The 14,479-nt window shown below is 37.9% G+C and overlaps 1 protein-coding gene across 13 annotated transcripts in view; it reads right to left on the bottom strand.

Moving 5' to 3' along the window:
* Nucleotides 1-14,479, bottom strand: part of CADPS2 (calcium dependent secretion activator 2) — a 324,205-nt gene that overhangs the window by 185,709 nt on the left and 124,017 nt on the right. For all 13 annotated transcript variants that reach the window (XR_015706229.1, XM_087764100.1, XM_087764101.1 and 10 more), the window contains exon 4: nucleotides 2,641-2,721. Coding sequence is in view for 12 of the 13 variants with exons in the window: in XM_087764100.1 (XP_087620226.1) it covers nucleotides 2,641-2,721 (81 nt within the window). In the remaining variant the exon portion in view is untranslated. The remainder of the gene's footprint in view (nucleotides 1-2,640; nucleotides 2,722-14,479) is intronic.

Here is a 14,479-nt window from a genome sequence, read left to right as displayed (position 1 = left end):
TCGGGGTGCTCTAGCCAAAACCCCCCCACTTTAGAATGTTTTTCAAACTGTACCTTATCCTGTGAGGATCATTCACATAATAATATGCCAACACAGAAGACGGAGAAGACAGACTGTTATTATGGTGTTAAAAGATCTTTCCTCTTGTTAAGATGCTTTTTCCACCCCAATGTAGAAACTGAGGAAACTTTTTACAACGTCTTTTGCTGTATATTTTTTATGACCATAATCTTCCATGATTTAAGACAGCACTATCAGAATATAATAGAGGCCTTTATTTCTGTAAAACCTGAATGTGTGTAGCCACTTCTCTCGCTCACAAAACAAGGGTGAGGATCCTCCATTAAGACTGCGGGGTCCACAAATTTCACCCCTCCCACCCCCCCTCACGTTTTATTTGCTTTTTTGAGACGGTGAATTTGTAACAAATTGCTATAGCACATAATATTCAAAATAATTTAGAGACACAACAAAAATAGTGGGGATTTCCCACTGTTTTTTAGTGCATATGCACAGGAATGTAATTATGTTGATTTGAAAATCCCAGATCATCTGAAGAACACATGCCCCTGCACAACACTGGAATTTTGGGAACTCTGATTACAACATACTGGAATACATCCTGAAACAAAGACCCTGTGGACAGATGTGAGACACTGATCCGGCTGATGTACACACAAGCCTTTAGGTCTGGATTCCGAGAGTGCTAAAATGGATTTTCAGGATGCATTTCTCAAGGAGAAAAGACACTGGGTAATCTCTTCATAGGATAACATAAAAGTTTATCTTAGAAAAGCATAGCACCAGTTACAATAGGCAGAAAATCCCATTACGTCATACACCTTTTGATTTCAATTACTTTGCATTTAGTCATATGAAGAAACAGATGGGCAAATAGATGCACAAATTCCCCATTGATTTTATTCTGTCATAGATGAACACATTTTTAAGGTTCTTGCCTCCATTAAATAGGCTAAATTATCTTTTCTGCTAAAATAAACTTCTCATTTATAATTAAAAACTTCTAAAATCAACAAGTAATGTATTATAGGAACCAGGAATGAAACCTCCACAACAACAAAAAAGCTATATGCAAAGATTTCTCTTGAGCTGTGCTGATCTTTAGAAACTGCAGTTTAATAATTCTCTTACAGGCAGGTAATCACTGAAACCCCTTTTCTTTACCAACAAAGATGCTAGAATACACAATCCAGTACCAAAACACTTTTTACCTTGTTTTTGAGCTCTGAGAATAAAGTTCGTATTTTGCAGCATTTGATTGTTCAGGCTTAAATGATCTTAATATTTCTCACAGCTGCTAGAATCAGGACTAGCTCTCAAAGTCCCCCACAAAAAATTCTGCATTTTAAGTAGTTCAAAAGAGATGTAAAAAAACCTCTGATTTCTGACCTGGGTGTACCACGTAGGACATGGAGTTCCTTATTCTGTGCAAAACTGCAGTTGACACTGTGGCAAGCATGAGAATTTTCAAGTAATGGTTTGAGTAAAAAAACGGATAAATACATTTTTCTTTAAAAAAATCTACAGATGTGCAGTGTATGCACATTAGAGAGAGAATGAACAAGATTTATGCAGTTTCACTAGTGCTCGTCATTTTCACGTGCTTTAAAATGAATTTGAAACTTTTATGGCTAGCATTTTGTTTTTTAGGAAGATCACACCTCCAAGTTGTTATTTATGAACTTCATAGACCTAAATGATAATTTTTTCCTTCTGAAGAAACAAGCAAATCTTAACTGCTTTACAGTTAATATCATATTAATATAATATCTTTTTTTTCTGCACACGCACAGTATAACATGCACACTTCCAATATTTTGTAACTTTTGGAGCTAAAGGCAAGCAGGTAACAGAGCAAACAGGATTACTGGACAACTTTGATTATAAGCCCAGGCTTCACAGAAGATTGAAGAGACTTGAGATTGTCTTTCTGTGAAAAAGAAACCTTTCTCCAAAATTTAATAAGATATAGCCAGGGATAATATCAATCCCACCTGTGATATTTAATATAGAAGGGCATAATCCTGTCCACTGAAATAAAATCCAAGCTATAGGAGAGCATAATAGGCTTGGCTTTCTACAATTTACAAAAAGAATTTATAATTTACCCCATCACCACTAATGTGACCTATAAGATTCTCTCATAGTTTTGTTACTTGCAATACTAATAAAACCATTATGAACTTAGAATTAATCTGTGAATGTAAACTATATTATATATACCTAAAAAGTATATCACATATAACCTGTACTAAGACATAAACATTAGGGTTATACCCTAAGCACAGCATAATGCACTTCTGTATGTAGAAGACTACTTACTTTAGTTCCAAAATACACAATCCCAAATGTGCAAATATACCCTTTGTTTCACCACTGGGCTTGCTGATGAAGGAAAGGTAGGATCGCACAGCATATGATTTTCCAAAAACAAGTTTTGCTTTCTCCCTACCCCTGTTGACACAAATACTCCAGAGCAGAAAGGAATGCATCTGCCAGACTGTTTTCAGTTGATCTTCTGCTTAATTTTAGAATCAGAAACTGCAAACACACACTATGTATCATCCCACCCAATCTCATATGACGGTATGTTTTTGGTACATGAAAGCAACCACTTACCCTTGCCATTTGTTCTGCCAATTGCAGTCGCCCATCTAGTTCACGTCTGATCTGGGCTGCTTGCTCATCTCCATTATCCAGCTTGGGTAGAGAACAGAAGCAAAGTTAATGGTGAGAGATACGCACTATATTTTAACTTTATAGCAAGTAATGTAGTTAAAAACAAAATAGAAATGAATTGCATCCTTTTCATCTTAAAGTCAGTAAAACACTAAACAAATACATGGCTTTGAGTCTTACCAAGATGAAAGAAATGTAATGGCCACCAGTTAGTTACACATGGCAGCCAGGGTCTCTGAAGGGTAGCCAGCATTCCCTTGAGTTTTTAATACTCAGGCTAAACAGAAGCAGCATTATTTCCTTATGAAAATAGCAGCTGAAAACATTTCTCCATGAAGGAGAAAACTGGACTGACTGACTCAGAAAATGCTGGCACAGAAATCTGCTCTTTGGTGCCATGAGTTCCTGTATAGAAATATATAGCTATAGGGAAAGAAAACTGTGTGGCTATATTTTCAAAGTATGGTATTATTTCACTCACATAGCTCTTTTCCCCAAATATTGGCCAACCGCTCACATCAAAGCATATCCAATTTTTGAGCCTCCAGTATTTTCATACCTAGAGAACAGTCATGACTAAATATCTGACTTCAATCAGGGAGGTAAAGTGGAAGGACACATCTCTTCACCTCAACAGAACAGAGACTCCCCAACTCATTTTTCACCTCTTTACTTGTTAAAGGCAGTGGTGGGGGGGCAGTGCAGGTGAAGTGGGGCTTCACCTCAACGCACTGACCTGCAGGGCTGGTTAAGAGGAAGAAGCGTGATGCATCTGCAAAGGATCAGGCACAACTTGCCTTCTTACCTGAATAAATGGCAAACAAGGACAAAGACAGAGCCCCAGTGGAGGGTGCTCTCTGTCCCTAGGGCTAACCACAGACACGATGCGACATGCTGCATTTAGTATGCGGCTATGGTTTAAAGATACCTGAATTGCTCTTCACTAAAAAAAAAAAACAAAAAACAAACAAAACCAACCTTAAATTGATTAGGGATGTAAGCTGGCAAAAAATTGGTTCTCTAATTAAATGACATCTTCAGCTAAAGAATGCACAATTAGTTTGGTAAATGATTGATTACATTAAACTAAGCTTTTTAAGTAAGACCACTATTCAGTGCATCAGGCCAAATACATAACACCAGCTCCTTTGCAATGCTCCTCAGCTAATTTCAATACATCTTATTGAATGAAGGCCGTCTTGAAAATTAGGCATTTTTTCTTCCAAAATCCAATTTTTTTTTTTTTAAAAAGGAATAATTAGAAATACACTATCCAGTGCTTACAGGTCAATTACAGCATTATGGATAATGCAAGTCTGACCACATTCAGCAACAGGATGAAACATTTTCCACTGTTAGCATGGAAGCGATGACAGAACATGCAATCTGTCACCTGTGCAATCTGGCGTCTCACAAGATCCTAGCAGGAACTGATCCAGACTACCAGAAAGCAAGAGAACAAAACCTGATGGCATCCCTAAAAGAGGCTCAAATTTAAACTAGAGAGTAGAAGATGGATCATGTTGCAGACTGGAAGGGTCCTCCCGCTAGATGTGTCTGTAAATCTGCTGCTAGTTTGACTGTGAGCATAAATGGCAAGAGCATTCACAATGAAAGCAAATATTTTAGGTTTTCAGAATACAATTACAGTATTTCAGATAAATTCCCAAATTTGCATTCTTCCATTCCATAAGAGTAAGAGACTTCTTATTGAACTTGTCATCAAGAATAGTTCTAACTTCCATTTTCCTTTGTATTATAACACATAATTTTTGCAATTATTTTTGTTTAATCAGTACGAAAGTCAGTCTACTATGAAAAACAATTTGGTTTTCCTTTTTGGGCTAAGTGAAAGTCAACATTATTTTAATAATACATCCCATGACAGGCAATTGCTTGAAAAATATCTGTTTGAAGGTAATTTTGATGACTGAATTTTGATTTCTGCAAAAAGGAGGGTGTGGGAGAGCAGAATGAAGCTAAAACTTTTTCCTGCGCCAAGGCACAACTTAAATTAATGCCTCTATTGTTAACTCATTTGAAGAGGCAAACACTTCTGTTTGAAGACTGATCTTTAGTTAATTCTCCATTTAAAAACCACATGAAATGATCATTTAAGTTAATGAAGGTGTAACCTGGTTTTGTAAATCTTAATGTTTTTTCCTTAACTATGCATTGCTTCCCATTATCTGTTTGTACTTGAATACTTAAAAATGTGCTGATTTCCCTACTTATTTATTTTTAAACTTCAGTCTTCTTCCTGAAATACTTATACATTTTAATCATTTTGTTAATGTATGTATGTAATGACATTTTGTAAGGTACGGAAAGAAGCTGAAGAGGTGACACACCGAAGAACGCTGCTTTACTTATAGAAAAGAGCCAAGGTAAGAATGACTGGTAGGTCATTCACAGCTGTCCTAATAAGCAGTAAAGTTGTTGATATCAGTATTTTTGCAGTATGCAAAATGAAGTGACAATGAGAAAAACAGAAACTTTGATATCACGTTCCATGCAAGGTCATTCTACTTGTTTTTACTCTAAATTCAACAAAATGCATTAAAAACAACTTTGCAAGCAAAGCAGACTGTGATTATGAATGTGTAATCAATCATACTCTATCTATCAACTGAATCTGAAGTGACAACAACAGTAAGACTGAGTAGATTCTGAAAGTGCAGGTGGCATTTGGAATTTGTGAGTTGTGTCCACGGAAGACACTTGATACAACCCACTGTACGGGTGGGAAGCAGTGACAAGGGTTAACATTAAGTGTACCCTTTTTCTTAATTCCTTATTCGTGGATCAAACCCATACCCAAGACATCTGTGGAATACACAGTTATGACAACCATTGTAGTAATTTTCAAACTGTTAAATAAAAAACAGAAAAGCATCTGACACTATGCACAGAAAATAATATAAACGTAACATTGCAGAATAGCACCTCAGATTCTTCTCAGTATTGCAATTGAAATTTGGTTAAAAAAGATCACTGATTGGTCATCACTTAAAATTGGCATTTACATAGCATCACATAATGCTTCCCACCTTTAAATATGAAGGCATGTTTTTTTTAAAAAAGTTATAGCCTTAGAGATTATTTTAAAAGAGGGTACATATAAATTCCATTTAATAAAAACATTTCAGCTTTCTGCAATGGTAGTAATTATACACCATAGCTAGTCACTGACTGCACCAACACCAGAGATGCTCCTCATGTCGCTTAAACCTCACACAACCAATTAGTCAGTATTTTAGTAGCATCGCACTACAGAAGACTCGACAGACACCAGAGACCTGTTTTCAGTATAAAATACATTAGAAGTCCTGACCAAAAAAACCAATGTTTCCCCTAAATGCCATATATCTGGCCCCCAAAACTTGTAAAACCTAGGCAAAGACACTGACACCCCTTCTGAGGGCTAGCTAATTCAGTAGGAAAATTCCCAACTGAGCAAGAGTATGAATAAGACAGCTATGTCACTTGTGCCCTTTCTTTTTGCAATGATGATTATATGGATTTTAAAAGCTTCTTCAGAAAAATCAGTAGTTATGAATGACTACGCTTGGGTGAATAAGAAGCTACTTTTTATTCAAAAGAAAGTGGTAGCTCATCTTCCCCCCCCCCCCAATGGTGTTATACAAAAACAGCTTTCTAAAATGAACCTGCCACCGCTAGACATCAAGCTATTCATTCGAAAATGTTTTTATTCATTAATGCTTGAAGTTGCCTTTATTTTTTCTCACTCTGAAAAGGGCAATCATTTTTATTACAAACTTCTTTATTAGTAGAGACGGAGTGGGAACGTCCTCAATAGGCAAGTTGCCCAACAATTCTTATTAGAGGATGTTGCTTATATAAGTGTTGACTTCTAAAAGACAGACTGAAGTTTTCTACTCCAAACTTCTGCTTTAACAATGTCAACCAAAACACTCCATTGCTTCTGAAGAGACCAGGGAAGACAATACACTGCTTTATCCATAAGACAAATGGTGACCATCTTGTCAAAGAGCTCTAGCACCGTCTTGCTTTGGAGTAAGGATCTGAAATTTAGCAGGGCCCCATCTGTGAAAATCAGCTCACCTCTGGCCAAGTTAAGAACCTTTGAAAAATGAAGTTTGCAGCAATCAGGCTGCAAACAGCCACTACCAGAGATTAATCAGATTCAGCATTCAGACTCATCTTCAGGACATGCTGCTCTCTGTCTCGGATATGCATGGAGTCTACTCTCCTCAGATTATTTGCTCATTTAAGAAAGACTGTAAGCATATCAGAGTTAAAAATCACTATTTGGATTAACAGCATGATAACTTGCTTGACAAACTGTTGTTTAATTTGTATGCCTGAACAGCACAGAACAGAAATACATCTGAATGAGTTAATGTTTATATATTTTAAAAGGCTGGAAAAGACTGCATACTTTTTGATTCCTATGTAAATAATAACTTTAAAAAATATTACTTAAAAGGCTGTAAAATATTTGTGTATTTTGGTGCAAAAGAAAAACGGTACACTGGCAAAAATTCTCGTTAATGTGCAAGAGCAACTTCAGGTAAAAAAGGTACCAATGCTGCCAAGAGGTACTGCGCTAAAGCCCATGGCACTCACTTGCATTTCTTTACATAGAAATTCAGTCAGATATCCTTCGCCCAAGAAACAAGACCAGTTTGAGTATGGATGAGTACTGACCTCCTGCAAGTTATTGTTCTTTACATTCACAAGTACTCAAACTAATTGATAGTTCCTCCAAGTCACTATTTTATTAACGTTTGGTTAGCTTCCTTGCAGCTTTCTAATTCACAGTAACATTAACGTGAAATTACATTTATGTGCTGGTTTTGGCTGGGATAGAGTTAATTTTCTTCACAGTAGCTAGCATGGGGCTATGTTTTGGATTTGTGCTGGAAGCAGTGTTGATAACACAGGGATGTTTTCCTTATTGCTGAGCAGTGCTTACACAGAGTCAAGGCCTTTTCTGCTTCTCACCCCACCCCACCAGCAAGTAGGCTGGGGGTGCACGAGAAGTTGGGAGGGGACACAGCCAGGACAGCTGACCCCAACTGACCACAGGGCTATTCCATACCATATGATGTCATGTTCAGTATATAAAGCTGGGGGAAGAAGAAGGAAGGGGGGGCATCCTGCATGATGACGTTTCGTCTTCCCAAGTAACGGTTACGGCATGATGGAGCCCTGCTTTCCTGGACGTGGCTGACCACCTGCCTGCCGATCGGAAGTAGTGAAGGAATTCCTTGGTTTGCTTTGCTTGTGCACACAGCTTTTGCTTTACCTATGAAACTGTCTTTATCTTAAACCACTAGTTTTCTCATTTTTATCCTTCCAATTCTCTCCCCCATCCTGCTGCTGGGGGAGCAAACAAGCGAGCGGCTATATGGTGCTTAGCTGCTGGCTGGGGTTAAACCACGATAATTTACCTGCCCATAGCAATATAAATTTCTCTACATTTAATGACTAAATTGACAGTTCACATATCTTAGGACTTGCTCTTATTTCTGCAACTCAAATTCAAAGTCTTTTCACTCTGTGTGCAAGTAATGGTAGTTTTTTTCTTCACAGCCACTTTTTGCCACACGTAACCAAGTCTGGGCCCTGCTGAGCTGACAGGTTATTTGTGGATGCCCACATGAGGTAACCTGCGGGGTCCATCCCTGACTACTGTCTGACAGCCAAGGCAAAAACTGTCAACACACACCAAATGGAGTAAAGGGCTTGGATTAAAAGTGTTATGATTATATAATGCTGAAAAAAATGGATTTCTGGAAGTAACTAATGGCATCCAGCAGCAAGGCTGGAAGAAAAAGCAAATGCCAGAGAATTCCTAGTGCTCAATTTTGGTTGTCAATCAAGTAAGCAGCAAGCAGGCAGTAGGTGTAGCAGATGGAAATACCAGCGTTTTTCAGACTGTTGTCCTTGCTACTCTTATCTGGGACGCTAAAAAAAGGAGTTTTGCTTCAGACAGACCTGCCGCCTCTAAGACCCACAGGATTTTTTCCCGTTCTTATCTTTACACAGGTGGAGTTGCTCTAAAGGAACAGACTGGGAAGAGATTAAAGGTGTCTGCAATTCTCTACAGCATTAAGGAGCTGCTGTGAGCTGAACACAAACAGCCTGCAGAGATTCCCGAAGCCTCCCAAGCTTATGAACCAAGATTAGCAGCTACATATGTAAAAGCAGGAAGATCAACAACTTTCATATCAGGCCAAAAACAGAGCGCCCAACTCCAGTCTACAACAGCAGACACTTTTGGACATGAATTCAACAGGACCCAACTTCTGAAGAACAAAGTCGTGACAGAAGTAAATTGCTTCCACTTCCTATAGGAGGAAAAAAACCAGATTTGATTAAAGGGCAGGACATGTGAAGCTTTCTAAATGGCTTCTACTGGACCTCTTCATAAACCTTCTACCTCCTGTTTCACAGCAAGAAAGACACAGCTGTAAGAGGAAAGAAAATGTAGTCACTCCTCAATTTCAGACGAGGCTATGCTGTTCAGCTTCAATTTTAAGATCTTTTCTCTTCCTTGTGTATAAATAGTGAATTAATTCAGATTGATAAGAGATGAATAAAATGGTATTTAAAAATTCTCATGTTCTCTGCACCCTGCAAAATCCCTGTCACGTATCATGCAAATCGCTGACCTTGCCTGCGCGATGGTAAAATCCTGTGGATTTCCCACAGAACTCTCTGCAAAAGAACAACTTTAAAAACTCAGTTCCTAAATCTTCCTCTCCCCTCTTCCCAACTCGCTCCTTTTCCCAGTCAACACACACAAACAACAAAAATTTGCTAGATTGGGCAGATAAACTCAGAGATGGGCAAATTTTGCTTCTATGTTGTACAAGTGGAACATAAGAACAAGAATGTCAGAGAGAGAAAAACCTGTTAATGGTTAAAATAAAGGGGGGGTGGGGGGGAAGCACCTATTTTTTAAATTACTTCTCTTGTGGAATACCAGTACACATATTTTCAGCTAATTCTAAGTCAAAAGACAAACTTGGCAACCACTGAAAGCATTTCTACTTTCAGTCTGTCTGCAGCAAGTAGACTTGTAAAAGCTTACAGGTCCAAAGCCCGTATGAGGTGTTCTAACAACATTTCACAATGCACCATCACGCCACATCACCTTTTCTTATTGATTTTGCTCTAATAGAGCACAAGAAGATTGCCTTTCAGACAATTGGCCAAGCTGATCACTCAGTTTTCTTGCAATGCAGTGCCAGCAAAAAGCTCAGACATCAGTTTGAATTAATTTGTTTTAATACAAATTCCTATTGACTACTATAATTTTTTTTCCTCTTTTTTTTTGGGGGGGGGTGGGGTGGAAAGCAATAGTTTTACAATAATATAAATATCAAAATTAGGACAGAGAGTGTACAGATGAACAGAGCAAGCAATTACCATAGCATTTTCTCTGTAGCCAGTATTGTTAACAACAAGTTAATAACGCAGATAAGAGCAAAGCCAGTCAACAGTCATATACTATATGTTCATAGGTCAAACTGTACTTAGCCAACACTGTAAGTGAGAAGACATTTGAAGAATACATACCACGTATTACTGAAAAAATCCCTAGCAAGAAACAGTTTATTTTACACTGCAATGTACAGATGTACAATGCAACTTTATTCAATGACCGTTTCCCTAACAATCATCTTTCATATTTGACTGCTATTAACCTCTTAGAGAAACTGTAACAAGTTAAATGCCTTTTATCAACAGCTAACTTGATTAAACTCACCAGGCAACCTTAGTCAAAATGATATGTCCCAAATGGGAAAGAATAACCCAATCTTTAAAAAGATGAGCTTCAAAGGATTCTTCAAATGCAACATATATCCTCTGCTTAGTATTATCTTTACTGAAGAAAATCGAAAAATAAATTAATGGTTTAATACTTGTCCTAGCCAAATTAAAATGTAGTCCTCAATATTTTATTGCATATTTTCATCTACTGACTGGAACTGATACTTTGTGAAAAGAAGACTTGGAAAAGTAGCGCAAATGTCTTTGCATAATAAAGAATGAGGCTTTTGTTTGCCTATTTGGACTTGAACAGACCCCAGCACTCTGTTTATCTACATGGGCTGAGGAGAGAGTAGGGCTTCCCAGACAGGATTTTCACTAGTTTATATGCATGGTCTTTTCCACAACGCACTGTCATATCCTTGTTCTGCATCGATTGCCCAAATGAAACATTTTTTCCATTTTATTTTAGATCACTGATCTGAAATTAAAATTGGTGGTCTGCTAACCTAAATTCCAAGAGTTAAAAGACCTGTTCCTCTTCTTGGACAAATCTTGACATGTGGTTTGTAAATAAATGAATAAAATCAATAATGCACAGAAATTGGCTTTTTTGCCTAGGTATTTGGATGACAACCTTTGAAGAAAGTCTGCTAAGCCCTCGTTCTTACAGAGGAAAAACTCTGTTACAATACTGAGTCTGCTACTAGTTTTTCCTCTGATTTAATGCAAAGATAAAAGTTGAAGCTTTATTTGGTTCACAGAGGGTGTTAACTATGCAATGTGGGGTTTTAGCAAAAAAGATACACTGACTTAGATACAAATATTTAAAATATTTATTTATGCACAGTAGTCTGTTTAGGCATCAAGGAGAGAAAAAAATCAGACCACAGGTACTTAGACAGTTAATGATCTGTCTTTAGCTAGTGTTTCTTGGATTGTATTTTCATGATAGCAATTCTCTGTAACTATCAAAGACTCTTTGCACAGCCTTAGAATTATATTACTCGGACCTTACTACTTGCAGATTCCAAGAGGGAAAAACCCATTAAAAATAAAATTAAAAAAGAAAACTCCAACATTAAACCCAGAATTTTATGTTATTCACTATATAAATGATTTTTCATTTCATATCAGTGTTGATACACTGTCACAAGCTTGTCCATAAATGCCATGATTCTAGTGCTCATCTGACTTTCCCTGCAGTGAAGAGAATCAAGACATATCAATTTTATGAATTGTATAAACGTGGATGTGTATGTACACTGATTAGAATACTGACCAAGAATAGTTTCACTACATTGATGCCCTTTTCTGCAACAACAGGCTCTTCAATCTTACTTAGTTTCCTTGAACATTCACTTCACATGATTTTTGTACCAGAGGCTCTATTCTATAAAGCAGAGTCTCAGAATTGCAAACCATGCCTCTTTCTCCAGGTGTGTTTTGGTCTTGGCTGTAGTTCTGTTTGTTTTCATAATGCAACTACAACCCATTTTTTACACAAATGGTGGCCCCTACTCAAAGAGGCTAGACAAAAAAAGAAGGAAATTTAAGTATGCGTCTAGTTGTACATATCTAGTGGCTACTGTGGACAGTGAAAATAGTATACATGTAACCCTTTGCGTGATTCTTCCTTGTTTGTTGTCAGAGTCGTATCTCACAGCACTTATTCTGATGCATGCTTAGAAGTAATATGGCTGTTGCTTTCATGAGCACTATCTGCATGCACTTTCCACTAGGTAAACCATCGAGATTTAAATAATAAAACTAAAAGCAATTCAATTAGTTTATCCTATTTTTACCTACATTGCATTTATAAATTGTTCAAAAAAAAAGTCCAAGAATCAATTCACTTTAAGCTTAATGTAAGCCAAGACCCTTGGCTTTCCCAATGAAACAATGGGTAGACATGCATTAAAGCCTGCATAAAACCAGACAGATTCTTTGTTTTAAAGCTTAAAAGCATATACAGACAATTGAGGCTAGCACACTGATAGAACGTTTGGTTTACAGAAGCCATTCCACTTCTACAAATCAGTCCTATAAGAATTTAAAAAAAAAGAATTATAAATTGTGTTTTATTCTGAATTGCTCACTTTACAAACTACAGATTTGTATCTTTATTTTTGGCATTTTGACCAATCTCATAAAATGATGCTATTCTTCAAATAATAAAACATAATTATACATATGTATAATTCCCGTTTCATCCCTCAAATTTTAAAGGAAGTATTTTCCTATTTTCTCTCTGGATTACACAACCATCTTGCATGCGACAGACATAAGAAACAGCCTGTTAGATGAGACAAACAGTCCAGCCAGCCCAGAACTGTGTGACAGTTGACAGCTGCTGAGGTTATTTAGGGAAAATGCTGGAGCTCGGCTGTTCTCTGAAGTGCTGAAGTCCTCTAATGATAGTTGTGGTGCCCAAGGAAGTATGAGGGATGTGAGAGAGCACATCCAGGCCTAGTCCTGTTAGCACCAATTTATGGACCTGTTCTCCAGGAACTTGTCCAAACCCTTTTGAACCTTCTGTTGCTGTCTGCCCTCATTGCTCCTTATGACAAAAAGTTCTGGAAGTTCTCCAAAAGCCAGATAAGGAAGCGTCGCATCCACTTTAAATCTTCTACAAACCTCCTCAAGTGTCCCAGTTGCTAGTGGTGTGGCATTTGGTGAATGAAGGTACGCATTCACCTTGGTCACTGCCTTCATAACTTTGTAAACCTCAACCATGCTCCTCCCCGTCAACCTTCTCACCTCCAGACTGAAGAGCTTCAGCCCATTCAGTCTCTCCTCAGAAGGCAGCTGTTCCGTGATTTTCAATGCCACCCTCTAGTCCTCATTGACCTCCCCTACATCCCTGAGATGGGGAGACCAAAGCTGCACACAGTACTCAACATATGGGCATAAGAAGATACAGCAGGAAAACAATGCTGCTGTTGCACACTGAACTAATGATTTCACCACAGGGAAACCCAAAGTGTCTTTCTGGAGCTGTAACTGCCCATGCTCAGTTCAGCATCCTGTGGGCGTGCGCCAGCTTGTTTCTCCTCCTTAAGTTTAGCCACCTTAGAGCTTATCTGCCGCACTGTTGCCCATGCAGTTTTGTGAGGTCCTTCTGGAGTTCCTGCAACTAGAGCAACATTAGAGTACCCAAAACAGTCTACTATCATCTGTAAACTCCGAGGTTTCCCTTACGCTGCCTTCCCCAGGACATTCATGAAGGTGCTGAATAAAGACGCAACACTTCTAAATAGATTGAATCAGATAGAAACCACAGTTAAACTTGCCAGGAATCAATCAAAAGGAAAACAAGAGAAACCTTCCCCCACAAATCTCCTGCTAAAATATCAAGACTGCACCATAAAAACACTACCATCAGGCCTTGGATATTTGCTACAGAACTGGCCAGTCAGAAAAAAAGTGTCATAGACTGATGACAAGTCATCCCATTGGCCATTTAAGAATAGCACTGTTTTTAAAATAAAGTGTTAACATTAAACTCCAGAAGCCCCATTAGGATGATTAGAATCACATTAGGATCCACATTAGTGGCTCAGTAGTGGACTACAGAAGAGAAAAAATGTTAGCACAGCTCAGAAGTGTCACTACAAGCAACGGAAATTTCTGCCTCTCATTCTCTTGGCATTTGTCACAACTGCACAATCAATAGCGAAAACCCCGGTTTGCCTTCTGTCTGGTTGAGACTACAATATTCAACCATTTCTGCTGGACAGAACGAAAACCTGAGGAAAGCATGTTGTGCTGAGAGAGAAGGACAATGAATCATGGCAGGTTCTTAATATTTACAGATCTAATCGCTCTAAATATTAAGAAGATGAATCAAGGATGTGGATGCAAAGCATCATTCTTTTATTAACAGGAAAAGAAAAATTAAGATCTGTAATATGTCATACTGTAAACATATTTTATCCAACTGTATCTGGTTTTTCACATCCAGATATTGGAGTTCAGGGATGCTGTCAAGACAGACACTACACACTCATCA

The sequence above is a fragment of the Nipponia nippon genome, unplaced genomic scaffold, assembly GCF_047370975.1.
Source record: "Nipponia nippon isolate SJK-2023a ecotype South Korea unplaced genomic scaffold, ASM4737097v1 scaffold_3, whole genome shotgun sequence".
Classification (NCBI taxonomy): domain Eukaryota; kingdom Metazoa; phylum Chordata; class Aves; order Pelecaniformes; family Threskiornithidae; genus Nipponia; species Nipponia nippon.
Note: the sequence above shows the minus strand (reverse complement) of the source record. Positions and strands in the feature narration are given on the sequence as shown.